Genomic DNA, 13,371 nt, shown 5'->3' on the forward strand with positions numbered 1-13,371 from the left:
AGCGTTTTGTTTCCGGGGCCCCGCTCGTTCCCCGCACAGACCACTGTATGACCAATGGGCAGGGACGTAACATCACTGGCTAGGGTTGCGGGCACAGTCTCTTGGGTCTAACGGGAATGGACCGTGTTCTGGGTCGCGCATTTTTGTCAGTGAGGCGCACACAGGTGACCCATCGGAACAGCGGAGGTCGTGGGCGCGTTCATCACTTACGATAAGTTTACGCTGCCTTTCCCCTGAGACCTGCTGCAAGCCGCAACTTCTTCTGAGATCTTTCAAGCCTGCAACGCTGTCCTCCAAGTCCCACAAAGTGTCACAAAAGGTTCCGGAAGAGGGAAGGTCGTCGGCGTTCATGTGCAAGAGGGACAGGTACGTAGGCGCGCAGCAGGGGTTCACGACATTTGTCCGGATTACGGTCCGATATACATCGAGCGCTGATTGGTCTCTCGGGTCCGGGGGGTACTCCGCGGGGATCGGAAACTGAAACGCAGACAAAAGTCCAATTTCTAGTAAGTAGTTTGTACGGGTACATACACGATAAATGCAGCGTGGTCTATCGTACGGAATACATCGTCCGAAGGAGAGCATTTTCAAGGTAGCAGAAAGGCATCGGTGAACTGAAGCAGAGGAATTCTAGTAAGAAAGACGTGTGTGCCGAAAGCGAGCAGGAGATCTACGGTGGTGAACTGGATGCCATATGCATCCCTCAGGACCCAATGGAACAGCGACTTTCAAAGACGGCAATGGTTGTTTAAGTGGGGACTTGGCGAACGCGCGGAATCAACGCCCAGATGACGATCATCGTGGACATCATCGACACGATACTGTTGTGCACAACATCAGCGTCCGCATCGCAGTGAAGAAGCAGTAGCAACTCACAACGGCTGAAGACTCGCAATGCCGAAGCGGGACGCGAGAAGACCGGTGATGAAAGGCAGCACGGCAGATCCCGCCTGGCCGACACCCGCAATGTAGCCCATGCACCCGGTGAGCAGCCAGCGCGGCAGAATCTTCGTGCTGTGGTTGACGAGGATGGGGTACATCGGCCCCAATAGGAGCCCGACGAAGGCGACGGCGATCGCGTTCTCGATCAGCGAGGGCACGACCCAGACGGTCACTTCGAGTTGGATGGCGAGTAGCGCGTAGAGGAAGAGTGCGCGACGTTCCCCGATCTACGACACAGGTTAGGTGAATACTGTGCGTATAGCGAGAGATCTGCGCACCTTGCGGTTCAGCCACATGAGCACGATGCGACCGAGCATAAGCCCGCCAAAGAAGCCGGACGAGATGTACCCCGAATTCGCCGTACCGTGACGCTTCTCTTGAACGTACGAGACACTCCAGCCTGCCCCGTCGTGAGCAACGAACGTGTCGATCACTCAAGAAGAGAGATGCGACGTACTGCCAATGGTGACCTCCGTGCCAACGTAGATGAGTGCGAAAACGGAGAGGAAGTGCACCTCGCGGATGCCGAAGATCTGCTTGTACTTGTTCGAGTCAACCGCGTTCGGATCGATGGTCAGGTCGTCCACCTCCGCCTTGATCTCTGCATGCATGATTGATGGGTAAGAAGGCGATCGACGTGGTACGGCGATGAGACGCACCGTCCTGCCGCCTGCCACGGAAGACGAACCAAATCATGGTCGTGTTGAGGATATACAGGGCACACGAGATCATGTAGTGGAACGACCAGTGCTTCTGCTCGGCGAACTGCGTCGAGATTAGCGGCGCCACGAGCGCCCCAAAGCCTGTGAACAACAGCTCAGTACATTGTTGAAGATGGGGCGAAAGGGTTCGGAGACATACCATAGCTCGCATGCAGGAGACAGATCTTGGTCGAGACATGGTTGCGCCCGCTCGCCACGAAGCCATTCGCGTGCGAGTTCTGCAGCGACAGCCCGAAGCCGATGATCACGAACGAGAGACACATGAGCTCGAAGGGACCACCGGGGATCATGATCGCATATGCGCAGATCTGCAGCACGGAACCTATAGGTAGGGTGCATTAGATTTCTGGCGAGAACAAGACACATTGTATATCCTCTTACCGAGCAGCAAAACCTGGGGAAAACGGTGTGAATTTATGTGGCAGGGAGGAGCAATTACGGGACACACCTTTCCAAAGCCAAGCTTGTCGGTCAGCCACACATTCGCGATCGCACCAGAAAGATACCCCTGCAGGAAATAAGTACGGCTTTTGAGGTGTAAAATGAGGACTCACGATGGTGTTGAAAATGAACAGAAGCGACACCATAGCGTAGCCGAGCTGTAAGCCAGATCTCAGTATACAACGAGCCTACAACAACATTGACGCCGTCGACGCACATGGTAGTAAGATTGAATCCGAGGAAGCAGCGGGCCCGTGGTGCCGTCGTTCCAGCCGTTCAAGAAGATCGTGAAGCAGAGCGTCGCGAAGTGAATCGCGTGCTTCCGCCGGTAGACCGCCTTCTGCGCGGCCGAGATCGCGGGCGCTGTGGAGTCCGTGTCTTCATCCAGCCGGATTGACGGCGCGAGCGAGCTCGGGAAGCTCGGTGCGATCTCTACGTCGTTGTCCCTGCTCGGAATCGCGGTCTCCCGGAAGTCAAGCTTCTTCCCACCGGACTCCGAGTATTCTTGGATGACTGGGAGTTCGATGGACTCGGGCTCGATTGCAGGTGGGGAGTCGAGAGGCCGGAAGCGCGAGAGCTCGGACCGGCGCCGGATGCGCTCGCTGGTGAGGGTGTGTGGGAGCTCGAGGGATGAGGCGGAGTGGGCTTCAGACAGCTCGAGCGCGGAGCTGTTAAATGCACGAAGGGTGCCTTTTTCTGCGGGGTGGGGGAAGGTGTCCATGTCGTGTTCATCGAAGACCGCGATATCCACGCTGGGTCTAGGAGAGGCGCTGGAAGGTCCTGCGGCGGGCATTTTGGGGTGTCTGTGTATGGCACTAGAGTGAGCGACTGCTTACTTCGGTGGCGAACGATTCCTATTTTAAGGGGAGCACATCGCGAGTCAACATATCTTGCGCTGAGGGGTTGATCTGCCTCCTAATACTCAAGTACAATGAAGCTACTCATGGCCTGTCTTGGGCGTCGCGCCCTGCCATTACAGGTGCAGGTGAAGTGAAACCGGGAAGGAGCGCAATTCTACACCGCCCGTAAGGATTGGACGAAAGAGTAAAAGACGCATCATCCCGCCTCGCATCTCAGAATGCTCCCGCTATGGAGGGAAAAGCGGACGACCATTGCAGTCAAGCAGCGGCCGAATGGGAGTCAAAGGCGAGCCCGGTCAGGCCAGAAGCTTGCAACTCCCTAACCCCCTGTCCAGAATACCACCAAACAGTGCAGAAGGGCTCCCGCAACCCCTGCGGAGTGGTACTGTGCGATTACGAGACTAACATCCTGAGACTGCATGCCTACATGATATGGCGACTCCCTCTGCCCTCCTCTGTCCGATGGTACTAAAATTTGGCATGACCTTACGGTGGGCGCTCATTCACCACTTTCTTTGAGCAGCGGATCATCTTACGCGCGTGCTCATTGGATAATCGGTGCGCATGCTTCAAGAAACCGGACTCACCTATGGATCGTTCACGGGCGTGATAAGCTCAGGTGTCGTAAGGACTCGAGTCCAGGAGCGATGGCGGGCTCGAGGTGGTGGGAGATGGCAAGAAGGCTGGAGCAGATGATCGCCAGGCTTTAAACATTCGAATTCTCCGTACCCGGTGATTATAAGCTCCTACCCGTCTATCCGCATTATCCATGGACGTAATATCGCCACTGGGCCTGTTCTGGAACCATGGGGGGTCGGCGTCCGGCGGGCGGGCGACCTATGACTGCGGGTCTTCGGTCCGACTGCCACTGGCAAACGGCGGCGAGGCGGAATCTGAGCTACTCCTGAGCAACGTGCATGACCAGTCAAGAGCAGCGGGGACAACATCTCCTGTGAGTATATCGCCCAGAGCGAAGAGCTTCGTCGACCGCGAGATGAGCATCATGGAGGCGGGAAACAAGGAGGAAACCACGAGGTGCGCGCAACCGAATAGCGAAGCGTTCAAGCGGCGCGCGCGTCCACGCGCGTGGCCCTCGCGCAGATCCTCCGTCGCGTCTCTCGTCCATCTACCCCCATTCGCCCACTGCGCACCCTAGCGGCTTATAAACTCCCGGTCAGCAGGCCTCACAGACGATATGTTATCGCACGCGCAGTCCTCTCGCCTGAACACCTACCATACACCGAAGCAGAGGATCCTTGGGAACCCGTCAGCACATCCCGCGCCCGCATGGAGGCCGAACGCGAGGGCTGCCAACACGGACCCCGGGAGCAAGATTCTGCTGAGCCGGCTCCCTCTGGATGTCGAGGAGAACGAAGTAGAGGTACGCTGCCGTCTTTGGCGACGACATTGTACTCGCGATGTCCTGGGTGGCGGCTGACCTCTGCGTGGTGCAATCCGCCGTTTCTCGTCCTAGACCTTGTTCACTAGGACAGTGGGACCGGTGAAGGAGGTTCTCATGGTGTACAACTCCCAGGGCAACTCGCGCGGCATGGCGGTCGTGACATTTGCGCGCGCAGCCGACGCGTCTGTGGCGCGCGGGAAGTACAATGGGAAGATTGTTGACGGCAGTAAGTGGCCTCGGTTCTATTCTCGCGCGGCATGTGCCCATGAAGAGTGATGCTAATGGCATGGTCAGGAAGGCCAATCCGAATTGAGATCGTAATCGACGATGAGGAGGTGCACAGAATCCCGCCACCTCCCGCCACTGGCGCGCCGTCCCTCCTCGAGCGTCTCGGCCCCCCCAAGGTCTTCCAGGCTGCAGCACAACCGTAAGTACATACTCTTGTGACGTACACAGAGACATTCACTTACGCCCCGTCGCTACTCAAGACATCCGCGCCAGCATATAGCCCTAGGAAAGGGTGCGCCACAGCAGCCGCAACAACAGCAGCCGCCACCGCCAACCGGGCCACACAACGTGAAGGGAAAGCTGCGCGCGAAGAAAGGGCCACGAAGGCTGAACAAGCAGCGACAAGCGCAGCCCGCAAAGCAGCCTCCAAAGAAGAAGACTGCAGAGGAGCTTGACAAGGAGATGGAGGACTACAAGGCCCGCGCGGCGGGCAACAAGATCAAGACTTCCGAGTCGGCCACTTTCATGATGCAACTTGTGTAGCCCGTATACATGATCCTCGACGTGAGGATAGAGAACGGTCTGTGGTGGAGGCGTCGTTCTTGGATTAGAATGTGACTGCTGAATTGTATTAGTGTTGTACTTGGGCATTCATCTTTAGCGGTTTGGGTTGTACAAAATAACACCATCGTCAAATTCCGTAGTGCTTGTCTGTGCGGTACAAGTGTCTGTAGTATGTTTCAGAGTTTTTGGGCGAGCCTTCGAGTTGGCAGCAGGCACCTAACGGTACGTGTACATACCCTATATGCCGAGGATACACCGAAGAAACGCCGTCCCCGCTGCGGAAGGCGGAGGCACAGCAAGCTTGAACTGCTGAAGCCCGCACGTTTGAACTTTGCAAATTTGAACTTCCAAGCAAACGAACTCGACGTCTGGGCAACCGTGGTAGATAGCGAATGATATTGCAGATGTTTCTACTTGTCTTGAGGGAATACACGTGTCTCTGAGTTGTTATACATGTTTTCTATCCAGCAATTCCTCTCCAAAGTCGGGTTCTGGTAATCCTACAATGGTCTCCGTCTTGGTCAAGTTCGCCACCGCCCCCGTGTATACTCAAGTACTCAAGCCACGACCGGGACAGGCTCCGTGCTGCCCGGCTTCGCCTCAGGCCTGCGCTTCCCCTGCGTGTCCTCCGCGTAGTTCTCGTAAAAGTTGTGCTCGTCCTTGCCCGACGCCGCCCGCCCGGGGCCGTCCCAGAAGTGATGCGCCTGCGAGTACACGCCATAGGACGTCGGCACAACTTCGATCAGGTCCCCGCGCGCGACCTCGATCGCGGGGATCTCGGATGCGGGGAGGCCGATGAGGTAGGCGAGGATGCAGCGGATGACAGAGGCGTGCCCGATGATGAGCAGGTCCTCCTTTTCGCGCTCGAGCTCGATTAGGGTGGGCTCAAGGCGCACTGGACATAACGTTTATATTAGCGCAGAACGAACAGCAATGATATATGACCAGGCGCACCGCATAGGTCGTGATAGCTTTCAGCGCGAGGGGCGCGGTACGCGTAGGGGTCGTTCACGAAACGCTCCCATTCGTCCGGGTAGTACTTGCGCACTTGCTCGGGCGAGAGGCCGTCCCATACGCCGGGGTTGATCTCAGCCATCTGCGGTCGTTCGATGACCTTTACTTTGGCAGGTGGGGAGTGGTCGGCTGCGTTCTTCGTGAGGAACGGCCAGGCCGAATGGTGTGAACGCCGCCGTGCGGACGACCAGATCTACAAAGGATTTAGCTAAAATCGACATCCCAGACGGGCAGACGTACGACGAGACGCCGCTCTTTGGGGTTGATCCCCCGCTCCTGCAGTGACTTCTCTCGTCGCTCTAGCACGAACTCCTTGAGGCGTTCCGCATACTCCCAGCCGGCGGGTGAGAGATCAGAGTCGGCTTTGTAAGAGTGTTCAATGAGTGACTGTCCCGACTATGAAGAGCAGTAAGCAGCTCGCTCGATGGATGCAAGTGCGTATAGTGTACCCGAGCAAAGTATATTGTGCGGAAGTTGTTGTGAATGTTCATGAGGAAGAATACAATCCGTGATTGCAGGTAGCCGTGGATATTCTATAGCTGGCCTTGTTAGCGGTCTCTATATTGCGACGCACATGCTGGACGTACGTTGACCATGATCTTCTCGCCGACCTGTTTGGGGTATAAGCCACAGTCTCAAATAATAAGGTTCCTACGTACGTTAATGATTCGAATAAACGGCCAAGTAGTCTCTTCTACGGGCTCGTAGTGTTTCTCGTGGTCCTTAATACGAGCATAGTAGTCCTGAACTGCTTGTTCAGGGTCCCAGCCGCGGTACTAACAAAGATGCGTTCAGCAATCGTATCTCCGGAGCACCCCGCATGCGCTACTGACATCTGGAGATGATATCTTGACGCTCCGAATGTTTGCCAGGATGATCTCCTCGTTATCACACAGCGACTCTGACACGCGATGTGAGCGAGATCACGCGAGTAAAACACCGGCGGACATACCGAGCATGACTACATGGATGCCCGCCTTGTCGAACTTCTCCGCCACAGCATTGCGGCGCTCAGCCGTGCCGTTGTTCGCGTCGTAGATCACGACCTGCCCTCCCGTGTTGAAGAAATCCCAGATCTGCTGCTCACAGCCTTGGAGGACTGTCTCCCGCAGCTTGATCGTCTCCTGGCTCTTCTCTCCTTTTGCCAACTTCAGATCGCTCACGCGCCGTGAGGGAGACGGACGCACCCAATGTAAAGTAGTCTGGGGGCAACTTCTGGGCACCACCGAGCACCTTTCTCCTGTAGTCTCCAAGCGAGATAACGGTGGTCTTTATACCTGTCCATCGGAGGTATCGCTCAAGTGCGCGGGATACATGCGTCTTTCCGCGGGCGGGCAGTCCGACGGTGCACACCAAGATTTTACCAGCATGGAAGAGAAGACCCGATGCTGTCGTGTATAGCGGCGCAACCATAGCTCAAAACGATGGCCTGGGGCGGGCAAGGTGGTAGTGGACGACCGGAAGGAGGCGGAAGCGGCGAGGTGCGCTCAGACTGTTTCCGTTAGCGGGGTACCGAAACCCTATCTAATCTAATCTGGCTCCACTACTCCTCGGTATATAAGGCGGTGCTGCTGCAGGGGCGACAAAGTCACTGACTCATGTTTTCCCCTCCCAACCACCACCACATCTTCACCAACTTTCTACCTCGAATCAATATGGCGAAGCAGCGCACTCGTACGCGCCGCGGACGGAGACAGCGGCGCGCAAACACCCCTTCCACCCCACTCGATCAATATAAGGCCAAACAAGTCGTAGCCGCCGAGGCTAAGCGACAGACAATGAAGAAACGGCGGGCCAAGTCAAAGGCGAAGGCGAAGGCCCCACAGCAAGATGGACAACACGCCACGCTCTTGGCACAGGCCGCGCGGCGCGCGCGGAGAGAGCGATGGGCGCAGATCGCGGAGGAGACGAGGAAAGTAGTGCTTGGGGATGGCAAGTACGTTGAAGAGCGCCGCGCTCCCTCTGTTCTGTCCGCTATAGCTCAATCTTCGCAAGGCCAAGTGTTCTCCTCGGTCACCCACATCCACCACGACATCTCCGCATCTATCCTCCTCTCTCGACAGGGCACTACCTTCTATCCCCACTACTCCCCCGACCTCGCTGAATGGAAGAAGTACCTACCTACCATGCCTCGTCCCCCTGCTACCATCCAGTTCATCTCGAACTCTACTCTCACCGCAGCACGCCAGCTTGCCGCGGCGCGCGGTCAACCCTATGCGCAATCTACCGACATCGGTGTCCTGTCTTTCGCCAACCCTAAACGGTCGGGCGGCGGCTATCTGCATGGCGGTGATGAGCAGGAAGAGACGATTGCTCGTCTTAGTACTCTCGTCGCAAGCCTAGACGCTCCCGCTGCGAAGGACTTTTACAAGGAGCACCGGAATTTCCGCTCCTCCGATGGCAGTGGACTGCACGACCACTCCATGGTCTACTCCCCTTCTGTCGTTGTCTTCCGCCGTGACGCCGACGACACCACCTTCACCGACCGTGCACCTATCTTCGATCTCCCTGGCGGCAACGATGACCTCGGTGGCGAGTTCATCTCTCCATACGTCGTCAACGTCCTATCCGCGGTTCCCGTCAACGCCGCCGCCGTACGCGCCAAGCACGACATTGAGCCGGGCAAGGAGAACCTCTTTGAGGACGGTATCCGCTCCGTGATGAAGGAACGCATGGCGCGTGCCTTGCGCGCGTTCGAGCTCACCGGCAACAAGATCCTCGTCCTCGGCGCGTTTGGATGCGGGACATGCGAGAACAAGGTGGAGATGGTCGCGGAGATCTGGGCTGAGCTGCTCGTCTGCGGGGAGACCATCAACGACGTCCGGCACGAGGCGCGGTTCAAGAACTCGTTCGAGCAGATCGTCTTCGCCGTGCCCAGGAAGATGTCGGACTCTTTCCAGAAGGCGTTTTCAAATCGCGAGTTGATGGAGCGGGTCAGTGGAGCGATGTCGCCAGTTCCGAATGCTTGAAGTGTATCACTAGGATGGAAGATACCCTCTTGTCGACCGGACATGTGTGTATCGCTACGTTTTGTGCTTTCTCCACTGTATCGTTAGTAACTTATGGTTACAGTAATGAGTCTATCACGATGAATCGCCCTCAAAATACTTCACATCGGTATGAGTCTGATTCGTGCGGCCTCCTCGTGCTTAAACAGCGCTTAATATGGGGATTATATAGCGTCCGAGGTCAAGTCCTGTTGCCTCTCTTTCCCCCACTTGATCCATTGAGCATGGACTCCCTTCCACTAGAGACGCTGCAGCACATCTTCGAATTCGCTTGCGCCGACGGAGGGTTCACCGGCAACTCTCTATCGCTTACTTCCAAGCAGATACGCGCCGCTGCGCGTCGCAGCCGCTTTCACATTCTGCGTCTCTCCGACTCGAGCGACACTTTCCGGCAATTCGTCGCGTTCTTCGAGCGCGAATGTAACAGCTTTGGGCACGACGAGAGGCCACACGTTCGTCATCTATTCTTGACGCTGACCTCTCTCCCAACCGAGGCCGTCAACGTCGCGCAGGCCCTGCAGGCCCTTCGACAATCCCGGGGATCTACAACGAGTTCCCAAGCTATTCAGTCGTCTAACGACCCCACGCCGCAGCAGGAGACTCCAGCGGTGCCGCCTCTCCGATCTCGCGAGCAGGCCGTGCAGGAGCTCGTCCGACTTGTCGCGCCGGACCTGTGGACTCTTGTCATCGACGCAGTCCCTGACGGCTGGCGAGACCATATCCGATACCCCACTCTTGAATACAAATTTCCGCTCGTGCGCCAAGTGACCTTCATAGGGGTACCATGGCCCACCGATCTCCTGGATCCCAAAAGAAAACGGTCGCCGGTCTTCCCCGTCGCGACGCACCTCTATCTCAGCTCCCACCTGTATAGAAACGACCTCCAGCTATCTGCATGGTCTGTTATCGCACCCCGCATCACGCACCTGCGTATCTCCGGCATCGTACACCAGTACCAAGTCAAGCAGATCGCAGACGCCGTCGGGGTGTCTGTGTCAGTGAGCACTGCGCCCGGCTCCGCTGTGTTGTCGAGCGCATCCTCCTCGGGGCAGCGTGGGCCTCCCTCGCCTCGGACACGCCCCAGCATACGCTACCTCATCACGGAGCCGATGCAGAAGCTTCCGGGTACACTTGCGTCCCACAGGATTGTGGAAGAGGAGGTGGAGCGTGGCCTGAGGGATGTTGCGCGTGGATGTCGCCATCCGGACATCGGCATCCAGGTTGTGCTGCTTGCAAAGCCTAAGTACGCTCCGTACGGGAAACAGGCTATGTGACTGCGCGCCATGTGGATCGAGCGGATTGAGGGCGGGAGGGGTGGTGGCGAGGACTCTCCATGCTACATGATGCAACAGAGATCTAGTCACGGTCCACTGTAGTTGTAAGTGTCTGTGTTGGACGGCTCTGAGGGCAACTATAGTGTTCTCGACCATGCTCAACGCATTGAACGGGTTTCACAGATCTCTATACGGCGGCGTACTGCCAAGCTCGTCGACGACTTGAATGGGATATTGTTCTCAAAAACGGCTCGGAGCAGCGCGCCAGGCCATCTTGCGCGACGTACTGCGTCCGACTTAAAGCGTTTCCCGGGAACGTACTTGGTTGCGCGCTGCACGCATTAGATCACTTATGAAGGTACATTCAACGTTAACATGAACACACGGCAACACCTCAAACTATTACTGGTATGTGCATCCACCGGACGGCTGGCGCTCTCATCCGGAGTTTCATCGGCGAATCACTCTTGCAGCCGAGACAAGCGCTGTCGCAGCTTCGAAGAGGACTATCCCGTGAGTGAGGCAAGGCAATTAAAACATCGATAAAGTGTTGCGAAGGGGGGCTCGCAGTGATCTTCCTCCCCTCATCTTACACTTCCCGGTTTCTCAGGGTTCATGAACTGCGAGATGTCCTCGCCTCAAACCCACACGGTGCTGAGCGGCAGCTTCTCCGAGCCAAGGAAGGAATCAGACATCGTGGTGAACAGCCACCACGTGCGGTAGCACTCAGCGATGCAAACGACGCCGACGCTGGGGACATCGAGCTTTTACCTGTAACGATCGGCACTACCAACGGAGCTCAGGGTGTATCTTCCGTCGTTGACACGACCCTCCGAGTCGCGGATCCCGAGCGCGGCTCGACGGTCTCGCAGAGTCCATCTGCCCAGGCCTACACGGAGTTTGGCCAGACTTTGGCAGCACCGGACCCCGCCTTGGCCGCCGTGCACAAGAGGAAGAGCTTGGTTCATTTCGCTGCGTTGTGTGGATGTCTGTTCGTGAACGGGTGGAACGACGCCACGACGGGGCCGATGCTCCCCCGGGTTCAAGAGAAGTACGGGGTGAGCCACGATGTAGTGCGGACAGTGAGATCGCCCGCCGGGAAGCTGACGCGCGAACCTTCAGCTCGGATTCGCTATCGTCTCCCTCATATTCGTGTTTGGGGCGGTCGTGAGCGGCTCTATCTGCCCGTCGGATCGCAGCCTGTGCTGAGCGATCCCGGTCTCTGTAGGGCTTCCTTAGCGGAGCGTTTGTGAACGTTTATCTCACCGACCGGCTCGGCTTTGGGAAGGTCGGCCTCATTAAAAGTGGCCCGGATGAGTACAGCACTAATCTATCGTCATAGGTCTTGTTTCTAGGTCAGACTTCGGAGCATCTCATGAGCATGAGATGCAACCTCGCCCCGTCGGAAAACCCTTGAGCTCACACGTCCGCTATACCAGGTTCTCTCTGTCAAATCGGTGCATACGCCGTGCTCGCCCCAGCGGGCCCCTTCCCCCTGATATGTTTCGGGTACCTCGTCATCGGGGTTATGCTCGCGATCCAAGCTGCACAGGCGACCGGGTATGTCGCCAGCCTGAAAAAGGACTCAAACGCCAAGATGGGCTACTTGCATGGCAGCTACGGTATGTCCTTGATACGTCCGTTTCGGTCGCATAGTGACTAACTGCAAATATGTACTAAGGGTTGGGTGCACTGCTTTCGCCCCTCGTCGCTACGGAATTCGCCAAGAGCCCAAAGTTCTGGGCGTTCCACTACATCATATCTGCTGGTCTGTATGTTGTGAACACGGCGGTGTTGTGGTACGTGTTCCGGGGCAAGAGACAGGAGGGTCAGTATGATGATCGTATGCGCATCCGGCTAATCGCTGACGTGTACTGAGGTAGAAATCATGGCGGACGAGGGAGAGAGCAGCAGCGACTCGGACGGCGTTGGCTCCAACAAATTCAACCAAATGATCAGGAACAAAGATGTTCACTTCCTGTCATTCTTCGCCTTGATTTACGTCGGAGTCGAAGTCACTATGGGGGGTGAGTGTTATTTCAAACGGCAGACCCTACTTGATCTGACTCGCATACACACTAGGCTGGAGCGTAACCTACATCCTGGAGCAACGCCATGGCAGCTCCAATGCAGGATACATATCTTCTGGATTCTTTGGCGGTAAGCCGTCGCGCGAACCACAGCGCGTTTGACGCGCTGACAGCACTACAGGTATCATGCTCGGGCGGGTACTCTTACTGTGGTTCAACACGAAGGTGCGTGTAGTCCTTCCCTCGAGGCCAAATTTCTGAACGCATACAGATCGGAGAGCGACGGGCGCTCTTCCTTTACGCTGCCCTTGTCATCGGGTATGTCGCTCGAGTGACGCGGAGCTCGTTCCCTCACTAACAGCCACTTACTCGTTCTCCAGCCTCGAGGTCACAGTCTGGGTCGTCCCGTCGCTCATCGAGAACGCCGTGGCCGTCGCGCTCGTCGGCCTCTTCCTCGAGCCCATGTTCCCCATCCTGATGAACCACTCCACGACCATCCTCCCCCGCTGGCTCCTCACCGCGTGTGCAGGGTACATCGCTGGGGCGGGCCAGGCGGGGTCCGCGGTGCTGCCGTTCATCACAGGGCTGCTCGCGTCCAAGTTTGGGATTACGACCTTGCCGCCCTTGTGAGTGTTCGCGTCCTGTAATGGTGCGCTGGGGCGTTATTGATGCGCCGCACACAGCGTGGTCTCGATGATGTCGACGCTTCTGGTTCTGTGGGCTGTGATTCCCCGTGCACGCTACGTGCCGACGTAGAGTTTTTGTCCGGTGTAGATCAGATAATAAGTTGCACGGGGTGGTCCGTTCTCAGTGCGCCCAATATCCCTCAACTTGCTGAAGTCGCCATTCTCTGACATTCCCGCCCAGTTGCCGCTCTCTGTAGCAC

The 13,371-nt window shown here is 56.9% G+C and overlaps 5 protein-coding genes across 5 annotated transcripts; 3 read left to right on the top strand and 2 right to left on the bottom strand.

Moving 5' to 3' along the window:
- Positions 1–578: 578 nt before the first annotated feature.
- Positions 579–2,875, bottom strand: TRAVEDRAFT_172915 (MFS general substrate transporter). Its single transcript, XM_008044220.1, has 10 exons — positions 2,323–2,875; positions 2,219–2,263; positions 2,113–2,172; positions 2,046–2,058; positions 1,804–1,986; positions 1,602–1,745; positions 1,400–1,543; positions 1,221–1,342; positions 877–1,169; positions 579–821 (listed from the first exon to the last, which is right to left on the bottom strand). The coding sequence occupies exons 1-10, from the start codon at positions 2,824–2,826 to the stop codon at positions 749–751; spliced, it is 1,581 nt and encodes a 526-aa protein (XP_008042411.1). The 5' UTR covers positions 2,827–2,875; the 3' UTR covers positions 579–748.
- A 1,285-nt stretch (positions 2,876–4,160) lies between these two features.
- Positions 4,161–5,283, top strand: TRAVEDRAFT_172917 (RNA-binding domain-containing protein; the record flags this gene model as incomplete). The annotated part of the gene is made up of 4 exons (XM_008044221.1): positions 4,161–4,346; positions 4,440–4,593; positions 4,662–4,794; positions 4,856–5,283. The coding sequence occupies 4 exons, from the start codon at positions 4,161–4,163 to the stop codon at positions 5,136–5,138; spliced, it is 756 nt and encodes a 251-aa protein (XP_008042412.1). The 3' UTR covers positions 5,139–5,283.
- Positions 5,284–5,716: 433 nt separating this feature from the next.
- Positions 5,717–7,586, bottom strand: TRAVEDRAFT_39529 (bifunctional 6-phosphofructo-2-kinase/fructose-2,6-bisphosphate 2-phosphatase; the record flags this gene model as incomplete). The annotated part of the gene is made up of 9 exons (XM_008043675.1): positions 5,717–6,054; positions 6,114–6,366; positions 6,414–6,569; positions 6,623–6,706; positions 6,761–6,784; positions 6,833–6,949; positions 7,007–7,074; positions 7,126–7,311; positions 7,361–7,586. The coding sequence occupies 9 exons, from the start codon at positions 7,584–7,586 to the stop codon at positions 5,717–5,719; spliced, it is 1,452 nt and encodes a 483-aa protein (XP_008041866.1).
- Positions 7,587–8,068: 482 nt separating this feature from the next.
- Positions 8,069–9,091, top strand: TRAVEDRAFT_106864 (uncharacterized protein; the record flags this gene model as incomplete). The annotated part of the gene is made up of 1 exon (XM_008044222.1): positions 8,069–9,091. A coding segment is annotated over one exon (1,023 nt), but the record flags the coding sequence as incomplete, so codon positions are not given.
- Positions 9,092–9,405: 314 nt separating this feature from the next.
- Positions 9,406–13,241, top strand: TRAVEDRAFT_74128 (MFS general substrate transporter; the record flags this gene model as incomplete). The annotated part of the gene is made up of 13 exons (XM_008044223.1): positions 9,406–10,424; positions 11,066–11,513; positions 11,578–11,622; positions 11,684–11,743; positions 11,798–11,810; positions 11,895–12,077; positions 12,137–12,283; positions 12,339–12,482; positions 12,538–12,615; positions 12,667–12,710; positions 12,757–12,803; positions 12,866–13,111; positions 13,169–13,241. 13 exons carry the CDS (start codon positions 9,406–9,408, stop codon positions 13,239–13,241), a joined length of 2,547 nt encoding a protein of 848 aa, XP_008042414.1.
- Positions 13,242–13,371: the final 130 nt, after the last annotated feature.

This window comes from Trametes versicolor, assembly GCF_000271585.1.
Source record: "Trametes versicolor FP-101664 SS1 unplaced genomic scaffold TRAVEscaffold_10, whole genome shotgun sequence".
Classification (NCBI taxonomy): domain Eukaryota; kingdom Fungi; phylum Basidiomycota; class Agaricomycetes; order Polyporales; family Polyporaceae; genus Trametes; species Trametes versicolor.